This window comes from Rosa rugosa, chromosome 4, assembly GCF_958449725.1.
Source record: "Rosa rugosa chromosome 4, drRosRugo1.1, whole genome shotgun sequence".
Taxonomy (NCBI): Eukaryota; Viridiplantae; Streptophyta; class Magnoliopsida; order Rosales; family Rosaceae; genus Rosa; species Rosa rugosa.
The window spans coordinates 55,630,460-55,655,238 of NC_084823.1; the positions used below are offsets into that span (position 1 = coordinate 55,630,460).

General features: G+C 39.2%; 5 protein-coding genes across 6 annotated transcripts; 2 read left to right on the top strand and 3 right to left on the bottom strand.

Moving 5' to 3' along the window:
• Positions 1–85: 85 nt before the first annotated feature.
• Positions 86–3,721, bottom strand: LOC133746164 (microtubule-associated protein RP/EB family member 1A). 2 transcript variants are annotated; one of them, XM_062174322.1, is made up of 8 exons: positions 3,278–3,721; positions 2,490–2,558; positions 2,285–2,371; positions 1,753–1,859; positions 1,553–1,650; positions 1,346–1,422; positions 973–1,086; positions 86–549 (listed from the first exon to the last, which is right to left on the bottom strand). In XM_062174322.1, the coding sequence occupies exons 1-8, from the start codon at positions 3,383–3,385 to the stop codon at positions 397–399; spliced, it is 813 nt and encodes a 270-aa protein (XP_062030306.1). In that variant the 5' UTR covers positions 3,386–3,721; the 3' UTR covers positions 86–396. The 2 variants fall into 2 exon arrangements, with proteins under 2 accessions (XP_062030306.1, XP_062030305.1); XM_062174321.1 differs by having other exon boundaries at positions 1,523–1,650; positions 3,278–3,719.
• Positions 3,722–6,212: 2,491 nt separating this feature from the next.
• LOC133746236 (small ribosomal subunit protein uS4y-like) lies at positions 6,213–8,043 on the top strand. The gene is made up of 3 exons (XM_062174414.1): positions 6,213–6,314; positions 6,738–7,119; positions 7,656–8,043. The coding sequence occupies exons 1-3, from the start codon at positions 6,287–6,289 to the stop codon at positions 7,837–7,839; spliced, it is 594 nt and encodes a 197-aa protein (XP_062030398.1). The 5' UTR covers positions 6,213–6,286; the 3' UTR covers positions 7,840–8,043.
• A 58-nt stretch (positions 8,044–8,101) lies between these two features.
• Positions 8,102–9,110, top strand: LOC133746235 (pectinesterase 3). Its single transcript, XM_062174413.1, has one exon. It carries the CDS (start codon positions 8,238–8,240, stop codon positions 8,949–8,951), a length of 714 nt encoding a protein of 237 aa, XP_062030397.1. The 5' UTR covers positions 8,102–8,237; the 3' UTR covers positions 8,952–9,110.
• Positions 9,111–15,433: 6,323 nt separating this feature from the next.
• On the bottom strand, positions 15,434–16,613 carry LOC133746096 (transcription factor ILI4-like). The gene is made up of 2 exons (XM_062174260.1): positions 16,324–16,613; positions 15,434–15,822 (listed from the first exon to the last, which is right to left on the bottom strand). Exons 1-2 carry the CDS (start codon positions 16,432–16,434, stop codon positions 15,658–15,660), a joined length of 276 nt encoding a protein of 91 aa, XP_062030244.1. The 5' UTR covers positions 16,435–16,613; the 3' UTR covers positions 15,434–15,657.
• Positions 16,614–21,219: 4,606 nt separating this feature from the next.
• LOC133743629 (RINT1-like protein MAG2) lies at positions 21,220–24,779 on the bottom strand. Its single transcript, XM_062171625.1, has 4 exons — positions 24,391–24,779; positions 24,187–24,279; positions 23,403–23,506; positions 21,220–23,332 (listed from the first exon to the last, which is right to left on the bottom strand). The coding sequence occupies exons 1-4, from the start codon at positions 24,683–24,685 to the stop codon at positions 21,434–21,436; spliced, it is 2,391 nt and encodes a 796-aa protein (XP_062027609.1). The 5' UTR covers positions 24,686–24,779; the 3' UTR covers positions 21,220–21,433.

The window sequence follows — 24,779 nt, forward strand, 5'->3', positions numbered from 1 at the left end:
GAGGTTGAATTAACTTCCCTCACATTGAGCAACCCTGTTAGTTAAAACACTGGCATGCTTAATTTAACTATCAGAGAGATGGGGGTTAATAGCTAAATAAGAGATTCAAGATTCAATAATACTGGGCTTCACACACAAACAGAGCAGTGAAAGATGCTAGGGCACACTACACAAACAAAGCAGTGAAAGATCTGAGTGAAACAAATGTCACTGCTTTCAGTAGAACTACTGGAGAGGCACTATTATTCAAGAAGTCATTTCTTTTCAATCCACAACAATCTGTTCAGCACATACAAAGAGGAATAAGAAGTTCTTCACTTGACTGACAGAGATCACTGATCCATGGGTTTGTTTAGATCTAGCTACCCAGGCAAATAGTATGTCCATTTTTAAAACTCACGGATCTGTTTCAGCTTCAGCTCCATCTCCATCTCCAGCTCCTGCTTCAATTTCATCTTCTTTCACGGAAAGGAGATATTCTTGAGCTTTGGCAAGAGCTGATTCTTTTGCATCAGCAGCATACAATATCTTCTTTATTGCTACTGACATCTGCATTAAATTTAATCAGAAGCATGATAAGTCAAGCAGTTAACAACTGTGCGTATCATCCTACTAAATCAGTGTCAAGAGAGATGTTCCAAAAGCGAAAAAGCAAGAGATATCCTAGCTCGTAAGAAAAAGAATACTCAGTATCACAGATCTACAGTATTCATAGGTCATAAGCTCAAAGTTTCATTGACCATTTCAATAATTTTCTTCAAAGATGATAAAAGATTGTAACTCTAGCAATCACAAATGTTCATTTGTCAATTGTCACCCAGATGCAAAGTGAGTTTCGAAAACTGGGGCAATACAGCACAATAGAGGGCAAGAAATGGTAGGAAGCTGATCCATTGAATCAACAGTATATGCGGACATTAAAAGAGAAACCATAAGACCAATACATATTAAAAATCTGTCAGAAAATCCTACCGGGATACTCTCCAATCCGGACGTTTGACAAAGAATTTCAATATCCCTCAGTTTTCCAAAGTAAAAGTCTCTTTCTTTTTCCAAAAGGTCCACCGAGACCTTGAGATCTGTTATCTGTAGAGTAGAAGCATAAACAACATTTTAGGAATTGACCAAATTACCAAAGCTAGACAAACTTCACTATTTCAGTAGGTTTTAACGAGTCAACAGAGTTCAAAAAGAGCAACACACGACTGATAGTTCATTGACTGCTCAGGGCAAACCAGTTCAAAGAATATAATACTTTTTTGGGAAAGACAAATCGAAAAAGCACATCAAGAAGAAGAAAGGTTCATTTAGCAACAACTAACAGACATTGGCCTTATAATGATACCTCCTTAGACAAAGCTAGGACCTCTCCTGCAGAATTAGCACCACCTGCCCCTGCATAAGTCTTCCCTTGCTTTGGTCCTAAAGAAGCAAGCATCAAACAAGCACTAGGAGGTGTTAGAAAAATAATTAATGCAGCATTAAAACAAATTTGTATTTCTTTTTGGGGAGGGGATCTAACCAGAGGTTCTGCTAAGACCAATTGGGTCACCTGAATTGTTTGCTTGCAGTGATTTTGGGATTTTTTGAGAACCCTTGGCATACCGTTCCTTCCCTCCCTTGCACCTTCGCTCAACAGGATTATAATTTCTACAAGGAGAAAAGAAAGTGAATTGGAGTAAAAGAATTATCAGTTCAATACAAACAAACATTCACTGAAAAGGGAAGCCAAATACAGAAGATGATCCATACTCATTCATAATGCCACCATTGACAGAATCACAGTATCGTTTCAGCCATTGTAAGAACTCCAAGTTGTCCAAAGGCCTGCCTTTAACAAGCCTATTGACTTCAAGAGGCTGCAAGACAGCCAATGAAAAAATGAGAGAGAATAGCAATCAATAGAAATAAAATATGCTGGTCAAGAAAAATTCTCACTAATCCAGTTTTCCAACTCATTTAAGTTAAAACTTACAACATGGAAGACCAGCATTCAGATTTTGGTTCCAACCAACAAAACTGGGATGGTGTATCGCTATGGTATTACATCTCAGCCTCAGTCTCAAAAGATCATACACTAGTCTTAACACATAAATAATTGAGGTATAATTACATACAACCAACAGAGTATCCCTATACAATGGGTCTTGCATAGTGATCTTTCATTTTTCCTGATAGTCTAGATAAAGTTGAGACCAACCAACTAGTAAAGCTAAACCTGAAGTACCTATACATGAATGCATGTTATCCTAGAGCAAACAAAGCTAAAGTATGATTAAAATACCTTCTCAATTTTTAACTTATTGAACACATCCTGTAAAATCTTATAGTTCTGGATCATATCATATTCTGTCTTCGCATCAAAATTGACCTACAATAAGCAAAATAGAAGACAGGCAAACCAATCCGTTAGAAAAAAGGGACACTGCAGCTATTCTAGCCAATAAAATGTTAATTCAATGTAATGTGCAGATTGAAGATGGTGATACCTTGTGCATTGGAACAACTCCCGGGTACGTCATATCCATCATTTGGCATTGCACAGCACCAGATGCAGCCTAGCCACATTTGCTCAGATGTTTAGAAATATATAAAAAAAAATTTACATGGTTAAATATAAAGTTTACAAGATGAAAATATCATGATGTGACCAAAGTCCTAATGACGATTGCTTAAGAAAAATCTAGAAGACATCCAACTTCCAGTAACTTAATTCAAGGATCATGCATTTTTCTTTCCAAACACTCGTACTCTTTGCATTCTCCAAATCTTTCAACACCCAAACCAGATAATTAGCTAAGAGACTCCTGGAAGACCATAGCTCCAAATCATTGAGGTGTAAACTCAAAGTTACCTCAAGTATAGTGACGAGCTAATATCAAAATCCACAATTCAGTTACCTAATCAGTCAGAACATACCCATGTACTTGTGATCAAATGGGTCAGCAAAAATGCACGAAAAGAAGCAACATTTACATCACAACTAGTGAAGAGATGTCAAATATGATAAAACATTCGACTTTTCAGCACACAATTAACCTTTTGGTGGGTAACATTTCAACTCAAAATCAAGAAAAGCACCAAACTTTGAAGCATTATAAACATAAAAATCCAATCTTTCTAACATTGGCAAGCAATCAAGAAAAGGACAATGCAGAAACATAGAAACCCAAAACGATTTGTGCCCAAATGGGTCACAAGAACTAGTTAACAATGCTGAAACAAAGAAACCCAGAATCAAGCTCCTTCCTTTTTTGCTAATACAGAGAGAACAAACCTCTTCGATGCGAGAGAGATTGAGCTGAAGACGATTGTTGATCCAAGTCAAAATCTCATTCCTCCCAACAAAGTAAGCACTGTCCATAATTCCTATATTGGAAGCCATTTCCGCCCAAATTTCCCAACTCTTTCAATTCAAAGAAAGCAGAGCAGAATGGAAAATGCAGATAGTGAGAAACAGAAGAGGAGGAAGAAGAAGATTAGGGGTTTTGCTGCTTTGAAAAAAGAATACTCTTCGCTGAAACAGAACTTTGTTTTTGTGTTTTTGAATAAGAAAAAAAACGATAGTGAGAAACAGAAACTCAAGGAATTGAGAATTGAGAATTGAATTGAATTGAATTGAACGGTGAGAAAATAAAGAGAGAGAAACTGAAGGGATGGCACCGAAATGAAGGGTTGTCTGTTATTGATATATTTTGCAATCTAGACGTTTTGTAACTCCATTTGTCAATAGGAAGGCTTTAGTTTTTGTTTTTTCTTTTCTTTTATTGAAGATTTTATTGGTTGATAATCTTTTTTAAAGTGGGAAAACTTCACATGCATGATGCATCATTAGTTGTTGTGAGGGACGGCACAATCACCAATATGCACCACACATTACTAGAGCAGTCTCGCAAAGTCTTTTTTTATTATTATTTTTTTTTTTTTTAATAAAGAGCCGGTGCGGCTGCCGTCAAACATGAAACTGTCAAATATAAGGGAGGACATCGGGCCTAAACCCCTTATTACAATAAGCATCTAGAGTATTTCCCGAAATAATATCAGGAATCTCTACATAAGACTTGTATATTCTAACAAGCATCCACTAGCAAAGAGTGCTTTACAGGCTACTCCATTTGCTTTGACATAACAGAAAGATAACTCGATATGTAACCCGATTACAACGTAGCATAGTTATTATAATCCCAGCTTTCCTACTATGTTGTCGCCAGATGATAGATCTAACGACACTTACCTTCACCATGCCACTAAGCGGTGGCGACCATTTGACTAAGCAAGGAACTCGCCACCTAACTAGAGCACCTAAGTGCATACACAGGCACATAGCCTGACTACCCTACAGTACTACTGTAGGGACTTATTGCTCGCAAAAAGCACAAACATACTAAATAATATAAATAAAAGACAACATTAAAAGAAAATAAAGAAACCCTAATTAACCTAGGGTGAAGCCCCAGGCCCCAGTACCGCCAAGCCAAAAACTGGTCCACAAATGGACCAAGGTCAGAAGGGCCCAAGCAATGCGTCCATCCTAAGACTACTCTGGCACATGGAGGTCAGCCACCATCGTCACACCACTAAGTCCGTCGCGCCGCAGCTTTCAGACCCCAACAGCCGTCAATTCGCCGCCGATTGAGCTCCTGCAGATTGGAACCGCCACCACCACAACCCCCAATCTCGAGAGCACAATCACGCCTCCTTCTGCTGTGTGGTTTGAAACCCAGCCACACCCCATCTTCACTCCATCTGCGACAAGATCTAAGCAGATCGAGACCCAAACCCGAAAATCAGATCGGCTGCGCCCGGCTACACGACCGACTCCCACCAACTGCCCCTCACCCGACTCCCGTGCAGCCACTGCCTACGACTGAAACCACTGCAAAGAGAATCATCCTAGCCCGAATCCCCAATCACCTACACCACTATCCCGTCCGGCCGCACTCGACGCACGCCGATGTGGCCAACGACCTACACCAATGCCTCGGCGCAACTGATCAAGAGCAGACGGAAACAGCGACAAACCTAGGTTAGGGTTACCACGTGGAGTGCGTTCCCCTAGAGAGAGAGATATAAACAAAAGAACCTTTAGACCACTCGCAAAGTCTAGCAACGTGGATTTGTAATTAAACAGAGCATTAGAGTAATCGGTTATGTGAGATATATTTCTATACGAAGTGTCATTTCTTGGTCAGTTGATTAACGTTTATTAGAATAACAGTGGTTATGTTATTTAGTTAAAGAGTAATGGTGTAACATTTGTTATTTCTTTAGTTAAAAAAAGTTAAATGTCATTTATGAGCGACAACTTGAGTGCAATTTATCTTTTCAATTTGATGTTTTTGTGTCCTTAGTATGTAGCTGTCAACCATCACAAAACCGGGTCTAATTTATTCCTAAGATTTACCCTTTACAATTTCTAGGACTCACATTGCTATACATTATGTGACTAGTAATTTGTGGATCAATTTTGTTACTATTTTGATCCTATAAATACTTGTATCTATACTTGTCCAAAATTGAAGGCCTGCAGAAGTGTGACCAGCTTTCTATTTTAGCAATTTTTTGAGTCTTGATCAGTCGAATTGTGGAGAGCCAAAGACTAAAACCTTACATTTAACATCTTTTATACGTGCAGAAACTAGAGTCTTAAAGTCGTCCAATAGGCAATAGTGGAGAAGCACAACTTAGATGCATAAATTATAAGAAATTAAATAAATAACATTTATTGTTTAGCGACAACCTGAAACGAGATATAAACTCGATGCATTTTTTATCTGAAAATAGTAATGTTTTTTCTTGCATTTTTTATTTGAAATAAATTACAACCCAATAGATTACATTGGATCATTTAGCTCTCTAGTGAATATATTTGAAGAATTAAACTATGGTGAGTGGTTTGAACACCTTATTAATTGAACCATACATGTGTGTCCCTATGGACCAAACCCAGATTTGATATCAAAGATGTGCCTTCAGTGCCTTGGCATTGTAATGCAAAAAACGTGGTGGTTGCATCCTCATAACTCAAGCAGTCAAGCCTTTGTCGGTTTCATTTTTATAAATTAAAATAAAATGAAAACAATGAATTGGGTCAGATATGTAGGCCCAATTTCAATTGGATCTGATGCATAGGCCAGAATTTAGAATTGGGCCGGCCCTTCAATATTGAAGGGTTAGGGTTTTAGGGTCTCTCTGCTAATATAAGTAGAGCGAGCTAGAATTTACGGCTATTTTTCAGAGAGAGAGAGAGAGGCACAAGTCGCCGCCGTGCCGGAGTGGAGCAGCCATGGTTCACGTCGTGTTCTATCGGAACTGTAAGTTCTTTATCTATTTCCCTGACATTTGATGAAGTACTGTGTATATCATATGGTATCTGATATTTGAGTATGTGATCAAAGTTGCTGACTTTGATCTTTTTGGTTAGAAAGTTTTGATTTTTATGATCAAATTTTTAATTTTTCATTTGATTTCACACTTTTGGCTTTCTGGGTAGTGATAAGGTTTATGTTTTGCTAGAATGTATGTGGTATTTAATTTCAGTAAGCTTTAGGAAAAGCTGAGATGAACATAGGCTTAATCATTGTGCCTCATATGTGAAACATTATTTATAAAGGTTCAATTGTGATTTGTGTTGGCTGATGGGGTTTGAAGAAGATGAAATTTTAGCTCAGTTGGGTGTGTTTTTGTGGTTTGCTGTTGGATTCTGATTTTGTAAAGGAAATTGTGAAAAATTTTAGATGGCAAGACGTTTAAGAAGCCCCGTAGGCCTTATGAGAAGGAGCGTTTGGATGCTGAGCTGAAGCTGGTGGGAGAGTATGGGCTACGTTGCAAGAGAGAGCTCTGGAGGGTTCAGTATGCTCTCAGCCGAATCCGTAACAATGCAAGGATGCTTCTGACCCTTGACGAGAAGAACCCTCGTCGGATCTTTGAGGGTGAGGCGCTTCTTCGGAGGATGAACCGTTATGGGCTTTTGGACGAGGGGCAGAACAAGCTTGATTATGTTTTGGCTTTGACCGTGGAGAACTTCCTTGAGCGTCGCCTGCAGACAGTTGTGTTTAAGAAGGGTTTGGCAAAGTCCATTCATCATGCCCGTGTGCTCATCAGGCAGAGGCATATCAGGTGATTTTACCTTATTGTTTTTTGTTCTAGAAGTAGAATGTAGATGACAATATCAATCATGGAATTTGATTATATGATCAATCTCAAATGAATGCCTCTGTTAACATAGGAACAATATCAGATACTTGTTGTCTTGGTATATGGGTGTGGCACTGGCCAGTTAATTATTGGGGAAAGGATAGACATGGACCCTACTGTTTGGTGAAGTTGAATCTATGAGTTTTGATGCTCACGTATTGTACTGTAGAAAGCTTGCATTTCTTACATATGGAAGTTATCTTCTGACATCAGTGTCATCTACTCAGTTCACATGTAACTGATGTAAGCAGTAGAGTGCTTTCAGATATTCATGTTCTTGAAAGGTTTCTGTTGTTTACCCTTTTCTTATTGTCATTCCTGCTAAGAACTCATTTGATATTGATTTGAATGAAAAATCAGTGGATTGTTTAGATTTACCAAACATTAAACATTGAGCAATACGTGGTTGATAGCAGATGATGAACATTATTTTGACAATGCTGATGGTTATTTTGCAGAGTCGGAAGGCAAGTGGTGAACATTCCATCCTTCATGGTCAGATGTGATTCCGAGAAGCACATTGATTTTGCTATTACAAGTCCATTGGGTGGCGGAGGTCCAGGTAGAGTCAAGAGAAGGAACTTGAAGGCAGCTGCCAAGAAGGCTTCTGGTGGAGGAGATGATGAAGAGGATGAGGAATGAACAATGAGATAAAACCATTTTTTTCTAGGACTTACTTCTCAATAACTCCTACATGGGCGTAGTTTTGTGCATCACTTGATTCTTTTTCTGGTTCTGAACTTGGTTTTTGAGTTCGTGAGTGAAATCTTTGCTTGCGAGAAATTTTGAAATAATTTAAAGATTAATTATATTAATGGAGATTAAATTACCCGGTTCTGACTTTTATGAGTTTTCGCCCAATTGTTTTCCTTTGTGAGCTGTTGGTATCTAATAGGTCTAGGTCCTCCTTTTATCTTATATTCCTTAATACTCTTTGATTTCTCTGGAAAAAGTCTTACACCTCCATCAATTTGCTTCTCCTGTACTCAATCGCCACAAGTCATCAACCCAAAAACTGAACAAACCCCCCAAAACCAGAAATGGATTCCATCAACGTCCTCAAAGGCTACGGCAAGGTAAACCCAGAACACCACCTAGAAGTCCAAGCTCAGAAGATCCCCCAACCACCCAAAAGGCCAATCATCACCACTGTGGTCATCTCAGCAATAGTCGGCTTGACCTTTGTGATCGGCCTCATGCTCGCAGCTCTCATCCATGAATCCACTACCGAGCCAATCGACGAGTCCCCATCCCTCTCCAGCTCTGCCGAGTCAACCATCAAAATCGTCTGCAACGTGACTAGGTACCCTGAGTCTTGCTTCACCTCCATTTCCTCCCTCAACAGCTCTCCTAAACCAGACCCAGAGTCCATCCTCAAGCTCTCTCTCCAAGTCTCCATTTCCGAGCTTTCCCATCTCTCTTCGGTGTTGAAGACCATGAACTCCGATGCCGCCATCCGTGACTGCCTGGACCAGGTGGAGGACGCGTTGAGTCAGCTCAATGACTCGGTGTCGGCAATGGTGGTGGGCAAAGCGTTGACTGAGGCAAAGGTCAAGGACGTCCAGACGTGGATAAGTAGTGCGGTGACGGACCAAGAGACGTGCTTGGATGGTTTGGAAGAGATGGGATCAGCGGGTGTTGATGATGTGAAGAAGAAGATGAAGAAGTCGATGGACTTCACCAGCAACAGCTTAGCCATTGTGGCTAATTTCAAGGCCATTCTTGACAGGTTTGGCCACATTCCACTCCATTAGATTAAGGAAAAACTGTTTGTGAGATTTTGGGTTGTTTCATTTTCTTCTTGAAAATCTGAACTCTGTTTTGTTGTTGGTTTATAGATTCGTTTGCAATTGTAAGTTCAAGGGGTGTGTAAATAACTTAATCGCATCCAATCCTATATTCTCATTTGTTTTTGGTTTGTTTATGAAAATATGATCTAGATTTACTTTCGATAAGCAAACGACCTTATATATGGACCACTAAATTGATGTTTAAATTATTGTTAGTAAAATATGGAATGAGTGTACAATTGAAAAACACTTGCGTATACTTGAATCTCGTTATTATTCCCAACTCTCAATAAATTCGATTCAACACTATGAATATTTTCTTTTGTCAATCCAGCGGATGTTGAGTGGTTGTCATTTTATGGTTATTAAGAACCAGTTTGGGATAGCTTGACTTAAATCATAAGCAGCTGTAACTTTTTAACAGGACCCGAACCGAATTTTACTCTGAAACCCGAAACAGGACCTGCGGGACCCATTTTAGAAGAAATTCCACTGAAAATTTGGCAGAACTTCAAAAAAAAGTGGACTACCTAAAACCTGTAAAAAAACATTACAACACTCCTTAATAATCAAATTCATCCTCAACTCCTGAAGCCTACCTACTCCCCACAATTCATAAACAACTTCCCAACAAGTAATATAAGATAATTCTGAAACTCAAGTTTGAAAATCAAATTATCTTTCTACTAAGTGAAAGACGGTCATCAGAGCAAATCTAGACAATGAACAGGAATAAGGTACAAGTAGGTTAACATGTAACCTACTAAGAAGATGGAATGCCTCGACTCCTACGCAAGCTCGACCTCAACTACTCTGCAGACTGGGCACGAGAAACCGAAAAGCCCAGGAAAAAACATTTGAAAAACCGTTAGAGTGAGTGGACAAAAATAAATAATTATAAACAAAATAAAACGAATATTTAATGCTTTCCCAAATTTATTCTCTTAAAAACCATGCATGTAGTAAAATCTCGTAGAAGTACTCTTAACTAATCTCTGATACTGAAATCTCAAAATATACTGATAGCTCAAATTATACTGTAAATCTAATCTCGTAAAATAACTTCAAATCATTAGTGAAATCATTTCGTAAAATTCTTGAAAATCTCATAATCTCAAAATACTCAAATATCGAACTAAAATAAAATAATATGGTAAATCAATATTTAAAATTATATTACTGCATGCATATTTAATTTAAAAACAAGGGTTAATTACATATAAGTGCATATTTAAATGTTTTTTTAGCCATAAGGCCACCAATTAGTTTTTTTCCCTCATAAGGCCACTTGATTAAAAAAGATGTTATATTTTAGATATAAAAATTAACATATTTACATAATTGCCACTACAGTAAAAAGTCAACAATCATTTTCTCTCTCCTCCGGCGGGTCAGAGGTCAACTCCGGCGGGTCTCCGACCAACTTCCGGCGAACTCCGACAGGTCTCAGGCCAACTTCCGGCGACCACAAAAGCTACTCTGATGAGATTTCCGGCAACCTCCGGCGAGGTCACAAAAGCTACTATCACTAGCAACAAAAAGTACTGTCACTAGCAACAAAAACTACTCTGGTGAGATTTCCGGTGACCTCCAGAGAGGTCATAAAAACTACTGTCACAGGCAACAAAAGCTACTCCTGAGATTTTTGACAGCCTTCGGTGAGATAATAAAATCTACTGTCACCAACACCAAAAGTTACTCTCACCAGCAACAAAAACTACTCCAGTGAGATTTCCGGCGAGGTAAGAAAAGCTACTGTCATCAATAGTATAAGCTACTCTCACTAACCACAAAAGATACTCTTAACAACAACAAAAGCTACTGTAGTGAGAGTTTCAACGAGATAAGAAAAGCTATTGTCATCAACACTAAAAACTACTCTTATCAACAACAAAAGATACTCTTACCAAGAATAAAAGCTACAAGCTACACTTACCAACAACAAAAACTATTATCACCAACATCAGAAAGCTGCTCTCACAAATACCAAAATCTACTCTCACCAACTACTAAAACTACTCTTACCAACACCAAAAACTACTCTTACCAACAACAAAAACTATGATCACCACCAACAAAAGCTACTCTAATCAACAACAAAATTTACTCTCAATAACGTCAAAAGCTACTCTAATCAACAACAAAATTTACTCTCAATAACGTCAAAAGCTACTCAAACAAACAACAAAATCTATTCTCACCAATAACAAAATCTACTACCAAGTAACACAAAAGCTAATCCCTTAAATTAAGACTAATAATGCTACTCACAATGACTAAGAAATCTGTTCCCAACCAATATAGAAGCTACTATGAAACATCAAACAAATATAAATTGAAAATGTCCACTACTTGAATCAAATTACTCTGATTTCAACTTCAAACAAACACAACTCAAGAACTTGATAAAGTAATCATCACATTCATCCATCTATACCAGAACAAAATGACAATCCTTCTTAACAGAAACTTCAACAATTCTCATTCTATCCTACAATTATGAAACAATTTCAAACTGGAACAATTTCACAATTTCAATCACAACATGACTAATCTGGTGATTTGTTAATACGAGATCAAGGATAACAATGCCAGAATTCACCGAATCAAGTTACAGAGTGGAGACCGAAGGTTCCAGGCTTCTGGTCGTCGAAGGTCATCGTCCGGATCCACGACCTCAGCTCGCTGAAGCTTCTCGACTACAGCTGCGCTACGCTTTGGACTCGCTGGCGTTCAACCGCGTTCGACCACGAGTACAACCGACCTCGTTCTCGCCATTAACCGAAACAACGGATCTCCCGACCTCAATCTGAGCTCAATCCACTGCAGCCGCGATCCAAGATCCGAAGGTTTACCTGCTTGTGGAGAACCAGATGTTTTGGGTTAGGCTTGAATTGCTTGTCGTCGACGATTAGATGTTTTGTCGGCGAGCTTATGAGGTCTGAGGTCTGCAACGGCGTCGTGTGGGTTTGGGAAGGAGAGAGAGAGAGAGAGAGAGAGAGAGAGAGAGAGAGAGAGAGAGAGAGAGAGAGAGAGAGAGAGAGAGAGAGAGAGAGAGAGAGAGAGAGAGAGTCAGAGAGAGAGAATGTGTGGAGAAGAACATTTCAGCTCGTTTAGATAAGGTGGAAGGGCAAATTTGTCAACTGGAGAAAAAATTGAAGCATTAAGTGGCCTTATCAAGACAAAAAATATAAGATGGCCTTGTGAGTAATTAAAGTTTCAAAAGATCACTTGTGTGTAATTTTCTATAAAAACAAATGTCCACTCACAGATTTGCGACTACAATGGCCATCCAACGATTTCCTCCTCGAACTTGGTCGTCCTGGAAAGCTCAAAAACCTTAGATTTTTCTCCGATCGTCGATTCTCCTTTCTCCGGCAAAATTGGAGCTACCCACAGGTTGGGTTCAAACCACGAAAAAGAGAGCTTCACGATATGGGTGGTGGCACGGCTTGAGGTGGTCGGAATAATGAGATTTGGTTGGAAAACCGCAGATAACATCGTCAGAGTTCTTGCTTGCTGCACCTTCTACCGCAACAATAGTCGTACACCGCCGCCACAGGGAGGAAGAGGAAGTTGAGGGGGTCCAGATGGGATCGGTTTCACGACCGGAGGTGGTCAGAATCTACGCCTGCGAGTCCGAGAAGTTCGGCGTCGGTCTGCCCTCTCTCTCTCTCTCTCTTCGACTTCCCAAAATGGAAACCCCTGAAAATAATAAGTTTCCCCTTCGGGAAACACCCCAATATACTACAATGACCTCCCAAAATTACAAAATTGCCACTGCATTTAAACCCTTATAACTTCTTTGTTACAACTCCGATTTTAACGTGCCGCCTATCCACAAATTTGGTTTAACATGCTCTACAACTTTCTAGAAGGAAGTTTCCTCAAAAACTGACCCGAACAAAACGTCAACTCTTGAAACCCTTAAAAATCTGAAACGAAGGTAAAAAAGTAAGGATAATTATCGTTTATCGTCCAAATGACTAGTAAATAGGTAAATTTGGGTACGGGGTGTAATAATTTTAGCTCATGAAAGCTGCATTTCATCAATTTTTGTAAGCAACAACTTAATGGTATAACTTTGAAATGAGCTGCTTTATTAAAGTTTACCAAACATCTTTTGCTACTTAACTTATAAGTTAAACACATTTTACATTACATAAGCTATAGGGTTAAACACATTTTACACTAAGCTAAGTTAAACACATTATACATTACATAACTTTAAAACCCTAAGCTATGTCAAATTGGGCCTAAGTTTACTTCTCTATTTACAAAACAAAAAACAAAAAAAACGATAACATGGAGCACCATGTCAATAGGCCGCAGCGCAGCTCAAGTGGCATTTGCTGCCTTACACAAATGTTTCTCCCTTTAGCGATGATTCGTATTAAGAATATGTTGTTTTTTTTTTTTTTTTTTTTTTTTTTTGAGCATTTATTTTGATAACTATGTTATACATAAATCAACTTTTTTGCGGGTGCATTTATAACATTCACTTCAACGATCCTCTTATGGTGAACTTGTACGGAGTCAAGACTTTGAATTTTTCTGCCGACCCAATGAAAAAACGCTTTGAAATTTTGAAGTTGCTTGACAATCTTCAGTACTACAAAATTAATTATAGGAATTGAAAGTCATGCTTGATTGATTAGGTTGGATGAAATAATAATAGGTTAGTTAACAATTGACCTTACAATTTCAACTCTTTTTTTTGAATCAAGTACGATAGCCCTTTATTGATAAGAGAAATGTTCAAACATTACAAATCTCTGCTGCAATAGCAGATTGAAGAAAAGCGGGAGTAGAGAAATAAAAAGAATCCTGCCTAAGAGTACAGGCATGTGCTGCTAACAGATGCGCAACTAGATTGCCTTTCCGGCCAACATAGGACACACTTACACCCATAAGTGATTCCAACAAAATGCCCACATCATCATAGAGTCTTCCCAACACCGATGTGTTGTGTAAGTTGCCGCTTCACTTCCGACGCATCAGTCTCCAAAACAACCGGTAGTAAAGCATGATCAGCTACAAACCCTGCAGCTCTCTTACAAGCAAGAATTTCAGCATGTTATGGTGATATAAGCTCACTGAGAGGACGCCCCCCCCCCCCGCCAGCATATGACCAAATGCATTCCGAACCACAAAACCAAGACCTCCCTTCCTGGTAATATGGTTAAACGATCCGTCGACGTTGATCTTCAAAAAACTAACTTCAGGTGCACACCACCGAACTACTCGAGCTCTGCCAGTAGTGGATTGAGTTTGTTTCAGATTATGAAACCTGAACTCCTGAAGTCTCGATACAAGAAGGAGACTAACATCACAAGCAACAGTACATTTCTAGTTCTGTTGGTGTCGAAAAATTCCGTAGAGGAGTTTGACTCACCAATGAATGAGGACTGGAGCGGGAGCTGACTGGGAATGATCTAGAAGCTTCCCTCGAGCGTTGACCTGGAGTTTGACCGTCGACTCGAGGAGAAGGGGGGGGGTACCTGCAGAAAACCCTCCGATGCCTAAGTCAGTACGTTTCTCAATAGTGAAGTAGAGAGAATTGGAATTCGATGCTTTACCTCGACGTCGAGCCGCCTATTTATAGTTGTGGTAACTTGAGCGGCACACCGCCATTAAGACCATATTTATTTCTGCAATAACCGTCACTTATTGGCGACCATGATTATCATACTGAATGTCGCATTTATCGTCGCATTTACAGCTACATTAACCGTTGCATTTACTGTTGCCATTACTTCTCTTTAATTACCTTGATTGTAGGGTCAAATTTATTGACCACCCCACAGGTTCCACACTCTTTCATTGCGCTCCTTCCAAACTCCCCATAAGAGAAACATAAACTCCCCAAAATTACTCAAAGATAATTCCTTGGCACAGAAATTCAACCAAACAAGTAAATCACTCTGTACCAGTGTACCACCTATGGGTTATAACACACCTGCTTCAGAATGGCCCTGGATTGCCCAACTTCTTTCGTAAAGGGACAGTCCCTGCACAAATGGATTGTCGTCTCCCCATGAAGCTCACACAGCATGCACACCGCCGAGTCCACTACTACTCTTTTCGATGCCAGACTCCCGTGAATGAAACAGTTTTATTCCATTAATATAGTTGGGGAAATGACTCAACCCCATTAATATACTTGGGGAAATGACTCATCCATTTTACCATGAATCTCCATAAATACATACAAAATCCGTTTTAGCAGACAACTCACCCTTTTGGAGAATTGGTTAATTTCAAATTTTTTTTTTTTCCCTTGTCCTAATTGGTTTAATCATTGAATGTTTGTGATACTATACTAAAAGCTAAGAAATGTTTCTGGTCAGTTCTGACTTCTGAGTAGCTATAGCTACACAATATTAATTCATGATTAGTATCAGGGGACCAATAATTAATACATGCTAAATAGCTAGTACCTAGCATTTCAACAATATAGATCGAGAGACATATATATCAGAAAAGGGTACACTGGAAAATAAAAAAATAAAATAAAAAACATATTCCACTCATTCTATATATATTATCTCTCCTTGGTTGGAGACTTGGAGTACAAGAACAACCAAATTAACTCATATATATTACAATTAATAATAGATGTAATATAGCTAAGTAGGGGAGAGAGAGATCGAGCTAGCTGCATTATTAATTAATTAATGTTGGAGAGGAGTCGTGTAATAAGCTCTTCATCAACCTCAACAAATTCTGCAGAATCATGCAGTAGTTGAGATAGTCTTTGGCTCAGGTCGCCTACCTCTTTATGCAGCCTCTTGATGTAAGAACAAGTTTCTTCCAAAATGGTTGATGCTGACGCCTGCAAAATATAAAACCACATAAATATTGGTAATTATATTCTTTATGGAAAACTAATAGTTAAGAAATTAAAAACCATGCATGACTGTTCAAAATTTCTATGTTGATTAACGTTTCTGCTTCATGCTAGAAAATATAGCTTTTCACCAAGATAATCTGAGCTCCCCTTATTTTAATTACTTAAAAGTGCATGGGGCATCTGTTGGCTTTGAAGCAGGAAATTCAGTAGATTATAAAGGCATCTGTTTTAATTTCCTTTCCATCACGTCTCATTCTCATTGTGTTCGCAGTTGGTCATGTATTGGAAATGTTCTCTTCCAAAGTCTCTCAATATAACCATCTTGTGCCGTTGTTTTGTCCGTGATGAAGTGAAAATTAGTAATCTTAGAACATCGCTATTAAAGATTAGTAGTCAAGAGCAAAGAAGAAAAAAGAATTAATGAATGAAATTCAAATAGAAACAACAGAATAATGGTGAGTAAAACGGAAAATTGGCCTGTACCTTTGTGTTTGGCCTATGATTAAGCCGTGGTAGCAGTGCTTGTAGTTTTAAGATGAGCTCCTTAATCTCGTCCTCTGTGGGTTGAGAAGCTCTTGTTGTTCGGCTTGACATGGCTATAGCTAGGTACGTAGCTGAAACTGGAAGCACTAGCTTTGCTTGATCACTCTCTTGCTTAATTTGCTTCTAGCTTCCTGGAAAGAATGGCTAAGGGGGAAGTTGAAAGTAGGAGGCAAGCACTGCTTAAAAAGAGAGTGGGAAAATGAGGCTGAGACACAAATCGTCTGATTAGAAAAGGACAACAACAATATTGATATGTTTTTGAGGACCCATTTGTACAACAATTTGGGACAACAAGCCCCCTTCTTGTACAAAAGAAAAAAGGGGTCCTTTTCTTGTGGCTTATGAAATTTCATCAAAATGGCCAAACACCCTTTGATGGTTCTAATTAGGGAATCACATCTGCCCCTATTCGGACACGCGGGCCAATTAGGTTGCTAGATTGCTAATTACTGTGTATATATTAATAGTTAATAGACGTTGGTGTTACATGTTCCCAAAAATATACTTTGTCTTGGCACCAATACATATCACCAATTAGGTTGTTTGGTGCATGCATTGCCTTCTTCTATATATCTTTATGAATTCTTTTTGTTATGGTTTTGTTTTTTTTCTTTCTTTTCTCTAGGGTTTCTGCCTCTTCTTCTTTGTCAGTTAAAACGTTTTGTTTAATTTGGTTCTGTTTGAGCCTGAATGGATTTCTGAAAATGTTTGATGAGATTAAAACGTTATATATGCATGTATTTTTTCTTTTGTCTCGGGACGAACAAAAGCATTGAAAATAAAAGATTTGATTAGACTACACAATCATATGTAACCTCTGAGTCAATTGAACCCTAGTTACTGAATTACTACAAGTAAATGACTAGATAAACAGTCTACATCTCCAATCCCAATGACTGAATTATATGAGTTATGTCTTTTAACTCGGAACAATCACATCAGCTACATCTACTGTTCAATCTCAGTTTTATATTAGAAGATGAAACTGTCAATTAAGATGAGCCTTAGAGCAAGTGCACCCGTAGTCAAGAAAATGCAAAGTCGAGAAGTCAAGAATTCGACCAGTCAAGTTATTGTTCACTGCCACTGGACATGGGTTTGCACCCGTTGTTTTTCTTGACCGGTCAAGACTGTTCATCTTTCACTGTTCATCAATTTTAACTATATACATGTTAATTGTAAGCCGTAGGATTGCCCATTTAATTGAAATGAAGGGCTGAGATTAATTGACCGTTAGGCCCAGATTTCAAATAGGACCAATGGCTACATTCCACGTGGCATGCCGGCCCCCCTCTCTCTGTCGCTACGCGACAAGCGACTGGCTTCACCTTCTGTGGGTTGCGGCGCCACGCGTCGGCTTGTTGTCCTCTACTTCCCTCCCTCAGCGCGTCGTTGGTTGCTGAGAAGTGCTAATGTCAGCCACGTGAAGGGCTTGGCTTGTGTGGCATGTGAGCTTGGCCGGTCATCAAAATAGTCATGGAGATGACTATTTCCTTGGCTGTAGTCATGAAGGGCTGGGTTTTGCCCGGTCAAACTTCTTCCGCTGCAAACTGATTTCTCCTTCAGTCGGTCACCACATCAGCAATAACTTGACTATGACCAGTCAAGTTCACACCGCTGAACTTGCTCTTATAATAGTTAGACTAGAGTAGGCTGTCATATTTAGTTTGGGATTGCTGTGACTTGTAAAAAAAAAAAAAAAAAAAAAAAAAAATTGTTGTTTCTGTGTTGTAAGAATAATCAGTTTTGAATTAAAACAGTACCGTATTTGATAAATAATACTTTTTAAAAGTGTTGTCAGTACACAAAACAACTTTAGAGCGTGTTTTAATTGAAAACAGTTTTTAAAAGTAACATTTGAGCTGCTTCTAAAATCAACTTTCAGTGACCTGTAATTTTTAATTAAAGTTGCTTTTTATTTATTTACCAAATACAATAAAATCTAAAATTTAAATAAAAGTTGACTTTTAAAAAGGAGAAGCAATCTCAAACGGAATATTACTTTTGAAGTAATTTATTTGAGATGAGATTTAAAATCCAGTTAAGTTAGGAGACTAAGGACGTCATTGTAAGTCCTTGCACCTTTATTATTGTTAGATAAAAAAAAAAGTAAAATAAAGAAGACAGATAAAAATCCCAGAAAGAGATACAATATTCATCAAATTGAAGATTACAATCTTAAGAATGGAAGAAGACTCAAATACCAAGTCACTAACTAATTAAATGAGCTACTCTATTTGGTTATCGAGAGATATGACATACTCAGGACAATTGAGTTTGGCATCAGAAGAGTTGATGTGACAAAACATAGACAAGTGGTTGAGTGACTAAACTAAACAGACAATGGTTATGAAGGCGCCATCTGTGGCGGTGAGGAATTGTTTGGGAAACGGCCAATAAATGAGTGTTTTGGCCTCATTTACCAACCAAACCTAGCTCTCTCTCAAGTCTCAATTTTGGCCCCTAAATTTCCGGTACTTTCTGCAGCTAGCGCGTGGCAGTACTCCAGTGCGCACCATTTTAATTGGCTTGTCATGACTCATTGAACTGTGATGTGTACGTATCTTTCTTTCTTCATAAAACTTTGGTACAGTGTCTCAGTACTGGGCACTGATTAACTTTGTCTATCTGTTCATGGACCCCCAAGCTCGATCAGTTTTCTTCAAGCTGTTGCCGTTATCGATCGATCCTAGGCATCTTCTAGCTTAGAGTAGATCGAGGGCAAACCTTGCACCTCGATCTTCTCTTCCCTTCTCTTCTCTTCTCTTCTCTTCCTTCGAGCATGCGCCGAAGCGGAAGATGCAACATGTCCCCTAGCTATCTAGCTCAGTAATTACTATTCAAAGACACGGTCCCTAGACCGTTAATTGGTTGTTGGTTTTAATTTCTTTGATGCAATTTGATCATTGAACACCGTACGTACCTGCCCATTCATTCATTTATTACTTATCAGGGTTTAGCTAGGGAACCTCTATTTACAGCATATATATATATAATTATATTTGGACTTAATTTGTTGAACAGTTTAATGGTCGATCGAACATAAAGTTTGAGCAGGAGATCGAGATGGCCTTCATCGGAACCCTCTTATATATGTCATTCTGCTAAAATTCTCACTGATCGATCGACTTTTAATTTGGCAGCAGACTAGCTAGTTACGCTGTTGGATCGGTATTTACTCGACAATATTCATGTCACGTACAGTCTGATGTTCCAACGTCAAATCCACCTTGTTTTCATCAAATTTACCGACCTAGCTAGCAAAATAAGCTATACCTCCTTTTCTGTGAAAGTGTCACCCTATATAGAACTGCATGTACCTATGTATGATGCATGACTACCTAGCTCTTATCTCTGACCCATTACTTAAATTCTAGCAATAATATCATTGTCCAGGTGGTCCATGCTCTGCTGGATCGAATAGTAGCTAGCTAGGCTCTTTCTTTTGGACTGAGATCGAGCAGCAGGGTAGGTCGATTAATTATCTTGATTGGGGAATTCCTCCAACCAGTCTAGCTAATAGTAGACACGTTTAATATATTTCATAGCTCATGCACCAAGCTTATTACCTTCTATAGCATGATGAATATATAGATCGATCTGTGACTCAAGTTCTTCAGGACGATCGATGGACTAGTTGCATGGAAAACACATGCATGTCAGAAGAAACTCGATCTATTTGTTTGGGGCATGGCCGCTTGACGAGCAGGCCAGGGCGGTTCCAACCAGATCGAGTACTGGTACAGGCCGGGTTACCTAATCGCTCTCATTCGAAATTAAACACCTCCTCGACCCGATGTTGGCCGAATTGCCTCAAAAGACCTTGTGTTGGTGAAATTACAATAAAATTATAATTTCTATATAAGAAACTCGTTGACAAAAGGCTGAGGCGCGGGTATCTCGCTCTCTTTAAGGAGATTCAAGCCCTCTGCGGAACAATGCCGGTGCACCAGAAATCTCTTGACTTGTCCCCTCCAGGATACAACAGCCCAACAACAAGTTGTATGGCTCACGCCAATCTGCACAAATTGGAGGAACTCAAAGCTCCACCAAAAGAACATCTTTCTCTGGCCAAAAAAACACACAAGACTCTTTTTGGGGATTTTGGAAAGAATGTTGATGGGTGAATAGTTGAGTAAAAGTTTGATATATTTTAGCATGCAACAAATGGTGCTATTTATAGGCTCTTAGGACACTCCCCACCATTAATAGGGTAGTAACCAAAAGCCATAGGTTACAAGAATTAAAACCCAAAATAAATCAAAAAAAAACACCATGAGTTACAAAATAAAATTCAAAATAAATTCTGAATTTAAACACAAAATAAATTTATCCAAATTTAATTTCAATAATAAATAAAATATTAAAATGTAAAACCAAACCGGATCGAGTTCCTTTCCACTCCGCGTGCTAGGAAGGAAGTGGCCCTAATTAACTTTAATCGTTGCTGATTGAACAGTGTTGTTCATTTGTTTTGTCACCGCCTCACCGGCACGAGCACAGCTAGAACCTAGTGGCTCTCGTAGCTAGGCAGAGAGGGACACTGGTGTGGGGAAGGGGAACAGGGTACGGAGATCGATTGATGAAACGTCAATTTATTTTCAGATGCCAACAGTGGATCTTCTTCCTCTAACTAGCTTGCTTCCATCAGCATGGTGTAAGCTAGATCCTAGCATTATGTCAAGTAACCAAGTTACCTTCAATTCCAAGTATACTCTTTTTAAGTCTTAACAAGATTGATCCACATCCAGCCACTCTTGTTGCGTTCAGTATGTGCGAGTAGATTTTCAGTTCTGAAATATTATCATCGATGCAGACAAGTATTGAAAAATGATACAACAAAATAGAGCAAGAGTATATACCATATGTTTGTAAACTCAAGAAAACATTTATCATTTAAATGTATGAGCAATCTTTGAGAAGTTTTGATTACATTTAACAACTAAACGCAATAGTTTTCTCAATCTGCAACTACAAAGAACTGAATAATTTTCCTCAAAATGGCTGATTGTTTCTCTTCATGTACAGCACAAAACCCCTGGGGAGCCCCTCAACTTGTAAATACTCTACTCTTCACAATCTTCTCTGCCTCGGCCATGCTCAAATGTCTGATCCCTTTTTCCTTCATCCATGTCTCTCCAGCCAAACTATTTTGAATTTCCTCTTCTCCAATTTTCAACAGCTTCAAGCCCTCACTTACTCTAGGGAAGAAACCCTCGGGTCTCAAACACCAAGCCCCAAATGCCCCAAATAAAACCTCTAAATCCCTACCAAACCTCTCAACTCCTCCATCGTGAAACTTTGCATTGCTCATTAGAATACCATTGAAAAACAATCGATCTATCCCACCTGCCAAACTTCTCCATACCCCAACAAAGTCTACTGCATTCAAATTTACTTCTACCACCGATACTTTACCTTGCAAATAATCAAGAGCACCAACTAAATACTTAGATACTGTCCAACCGTCCTCACCCTTTTCCTGCCACTGTTTTCTGTTCTTCACATAATCTCGACATTCAGCATCGAATCCCCTCAATATAACAACAGAAATTTTTTCTGCCCACTCTGTTCTAAACTCCTCCAACTTTACAATGTCTTTGTAGAAAATACCACTTTCAAGACCTTCAACTGGATCTACATTACCATCTTGCTCACCTACTGACATTCCTGGTTGGTCGTATTGATTTGACCCAATTTCAAGGAAAAAGACGTCCTCACACCATTCCTTCAAAACAGATTCGAAGTAGCGAGCAGCATTAATGGAGTTGGCAACTTTGATCAAAGCATCATTGTCCGTCAAGGCAGTCAGACCTTCAGCTTCTTGACACCTAAGGAGTAAGCAGTCTAAAAATTTGTGTATAACAGGTCCCCCAGTTAATCTGAGAAACCTTGACCTCATAGAGATTCTAGGCAATGATCGGCAACGATCAACCACAGATGATAGGCATCGAAGATAAGCACTGGAAATTGCAGGAGCTTTGTGATCTTCAGCGTCAGACAAAAGACCTGCTCCTTGGACTTTCACTGTCCAATTTCTCTCATCGCCAGTTTCAAGTTTCAACTTATCTAGTATATCACTTAATTCTATCTCTGCCCATAAATCAAGCCAGTCTGGTCGATCACAGAAAACATTAAGAGAAGAAGCCTTTACGAAGTTACCGTCGTCCTCAAATGAAAGTAAGATTCCAGAATGTTCTATCAGAGACTTGATTTGTTTATCAAAAGATATCATCAAGTCCACAAGATGAAGCCAAGATATTTTAGCCTGTTCCTGAGTACCCATTACACCATCCTCATCGGGTTGAGCGTATTTTGGGAATATCTCTTTTGCCAAGTATGTCGATAAGGAGGATACCATTCCTGAAATCCATTCTTCTCTGCAACTGTACCCGGTTAACATTGCTTCATCAACCAATGGTTGCAATAGCTCATCCATAGAGTCAACATAATCCCTGGTGATCTTGTAGACAAGAGTAAATATAAATTCTGGCTTGTCGATCCATTTTGAGAAATGGCGTTGGGATGCCAATGCTATGGGATTTACAAGCTCTTCAATCACCCAAAGTGGCTGGTACAGAGCAAGTTCGCGATTATATCCCTCAAGTTGTCGCGATTTTCTTCGTCTTTGCAACTCCTGTAGGCTGCAGAGGGCAAGAAAGTTTTCACAGTACTGGTCTTTAAGGTCTCCTTGCATTGTGAAAAGAGGATTTTGAACATCATTTGATCTCCCTGAATCTGGAGTTGAGGAAAGAGGTGGTGGCCATCCAAGGGAAGTAAGAAGTGCCCTGTGATCTGCTATAGCCTGGGGCCTTAGAATGGCCAGAGCCCTATCTACTCTATGATCAACTGCTGACACAAGATGCGCCCATTGAGGGTGCGTCTTTGTAACTGAAGTTAACATGTCTTCTGTCAGTTTAAGGGTTTTAATAGCAACCAGACGCAGTTCCTGCAGACAACATTATTTTACATAAGATATTGATATAAGAAACTTTTTTTCAAAAGCAAAGGGTGCTCACTTCAGAATTCTGTTTCAAGGAATGCTTCCATGAGTTTTTCTTCATGGTGGAAGATACAGCATCTTCAATATCACCAATCATAGTTTGAAGCTTCAATGCTGTCTCTGAATGGAAAAATGGCAAAATAAAAAAAACAAAAGACCAAGAATTGTCAGAAACTTCGCTTATACATTGAGCATGCTTTGTGATAATTAGTGCAAAAGGAAAAGGAAAAGGAAGAAAAAAAAAAAAAAACCAAGGAAGACAGGCTAAGCTATAGTAAGTGCACACGATATATCACAATATAATTGGTGGCAATTCAGAACAAGATGGACAATGAGGCTGGATAAGGTTTCCTGCTGTTAAACAAATACAGTATTGTAATTTGTAATATCATGCAGATCAGATATTCTTCCACGCATTTTCTTCAAGTTTAGCCCTCTATCACTACCTAAATAAATTTGTGGTTACACAACCTATAGAACAGTAGAGGCATTCACAATGCAAATCATACAAGTACATTAAAAAAACAGAACAAAGCATAAAAGAGTTCAAACGCCACTTTCACCGGAGACGGCATTTACAAGATAAATGACAAGTTGAATGGAACTAAGCAAATTAAGTTTATCATTCATCATTCTCTTCTCGAACACAGAATTGAAGCATTAATAATGTAGATATTAATTCTCAACGTTACAAGGGCTTGAACAACCATCCTTATCAAAACGAAAATGATTACGCACATAACAAATCCAATGCTTGCAACAAAAACTAGTCCATTCACTTCATTGTCCAAAAAACTTACCTGCATATGTTCTCACCGACTCAACCCTAGCTACTTCCTTCGCCAGTGCCGGCAGCTCCTCCCCCAATATCTGCTCCACTCCTCCTTCTCCATCTACACCATCACCAAAAAAAAAAAAAAAAAATCATAATCAGTTCCAAAATCGAAAACTAGAACGAAATTCAAGAGCTTCTGATAGAAAAAAGCAAAGTGAGATAAGCGAACCCGAGCTGCGGGAGCGAGTAGAAGATTCGAGACCGGTCAATTGCGAATCGATGAGGCTCAAGAAGCCGTGGGCGCGATCGGAGACGGAAGCGTAAGCTAGGAGCGAGGATCCGAGGCTCCGATTGAGGTCGATTAGGGCTTGATCCAAGTCGCCGCACTGGGCCTGGAGCTCCGAGAGGAGAGTCGGAGCCTGGCTGAGATTTTGATCAGTCCGGAGCTTGTTGTTGAGGAAGGAGAGGATCGAGGGCGAGAGGACCGACGCCTGAGGCAGCGGAGACTGGACCACCGAGTCCATGGTTTCAAGCCATTTCCGGTTCGGTGGTGCGCGTGGCGAAATTCGAACGGAGCGCGTGAGGGTAATGTGGGCTTAATATGCTTTGCTTTCTCTC

Excerpts from the sequence above, each read along its gene's own strand:
- LOC133746164 (XM_062174321.1), bottom strand. The coding sequence starts at position 3,385 with ATGGCTTCCAATATAGGAATTATGGACAGTGCTTACTTTGTTGGGAGG. Across the intron at positions 1,087-1,345 it reads TCCTAGCTTTGTCTAAGGAG|ATAACAGATCTCAAGGTCTC; the intron begins GTATCATTATAA and ends TCTACTCTACAG. Across the intron at positions 550-972 it reads CCGGATTGGAGAGTATCCCG|ATGTCAGTAGCAATAAAGAA; the intron begins GTAGGATTTTCT and ends AATTTAATGCAG.
- LOC133746236 (XM_062174414.1), top strand. The coding sequence starts at position 6,287 with ATGGTTCACGTCGTGTTCTATCGGAACT. Across the intron at positions 6,315-6,737 it reads CGTCGTGTTCTATCGGAACT|ATGGCAAGACGTTTAAGAAG; the intron begins GTAAGTTCTTTA and ends GAAAAATTTTAG. Across the intron at positions 7,120-7,655 it reads ATCAGGCAGAGGCATATCAG|AGTCGGAAGGCAAGTGGTGA; the intron begins GTGATTTTACCT and ends GTTATTTTGCAG.
- LOC133746235 (XM_062174413.1), top strand. The coding sequence starts at position 8,238 with ATGGATTCCATCAACGTCCTCAAAGGCTACGGCAAGGTAAACCCAGAA.
- LOC133746096 (XM_062174260.1), bottom strand. The coding sequence starts at position 16,434 with ATGTCAAGCCGAACAACAAGAGCTTCTCAACCCACAGAGGACGAGATT. Across the intron at positions 15,823-16,323 it reads ATCATAGGCCAAACACAAAG|GCGTCAGCATCAACCATTTT; the intron begins GTACAGGCCAAT and ends TATATTTTGCAG.
- LOC133743629 (XM_062171625.1), bottom strand. The coding sequence starts at position 24,685 with ATGGACTCGGTGGTCCAGTCTCCGCTGCCTCAGGCGTCGGTCCTCTCG. Across the intron at positions 24,280-24,390 it reads TACTCGCTCCCGCAGCTCGG|ATGGAGAAGGAGGAGTGGAG; the intron begins GTTCGCTTATCT and ends GTGATGGTGTAG. Across the intron at positions 23,333-23,402 it reads CCTTGAAACAGAATTCTGAA|GAACTGCGTCTGGTTGCTAT; the intron begins GTGAGCACCCTT and ends TGTTGTCTGCAG.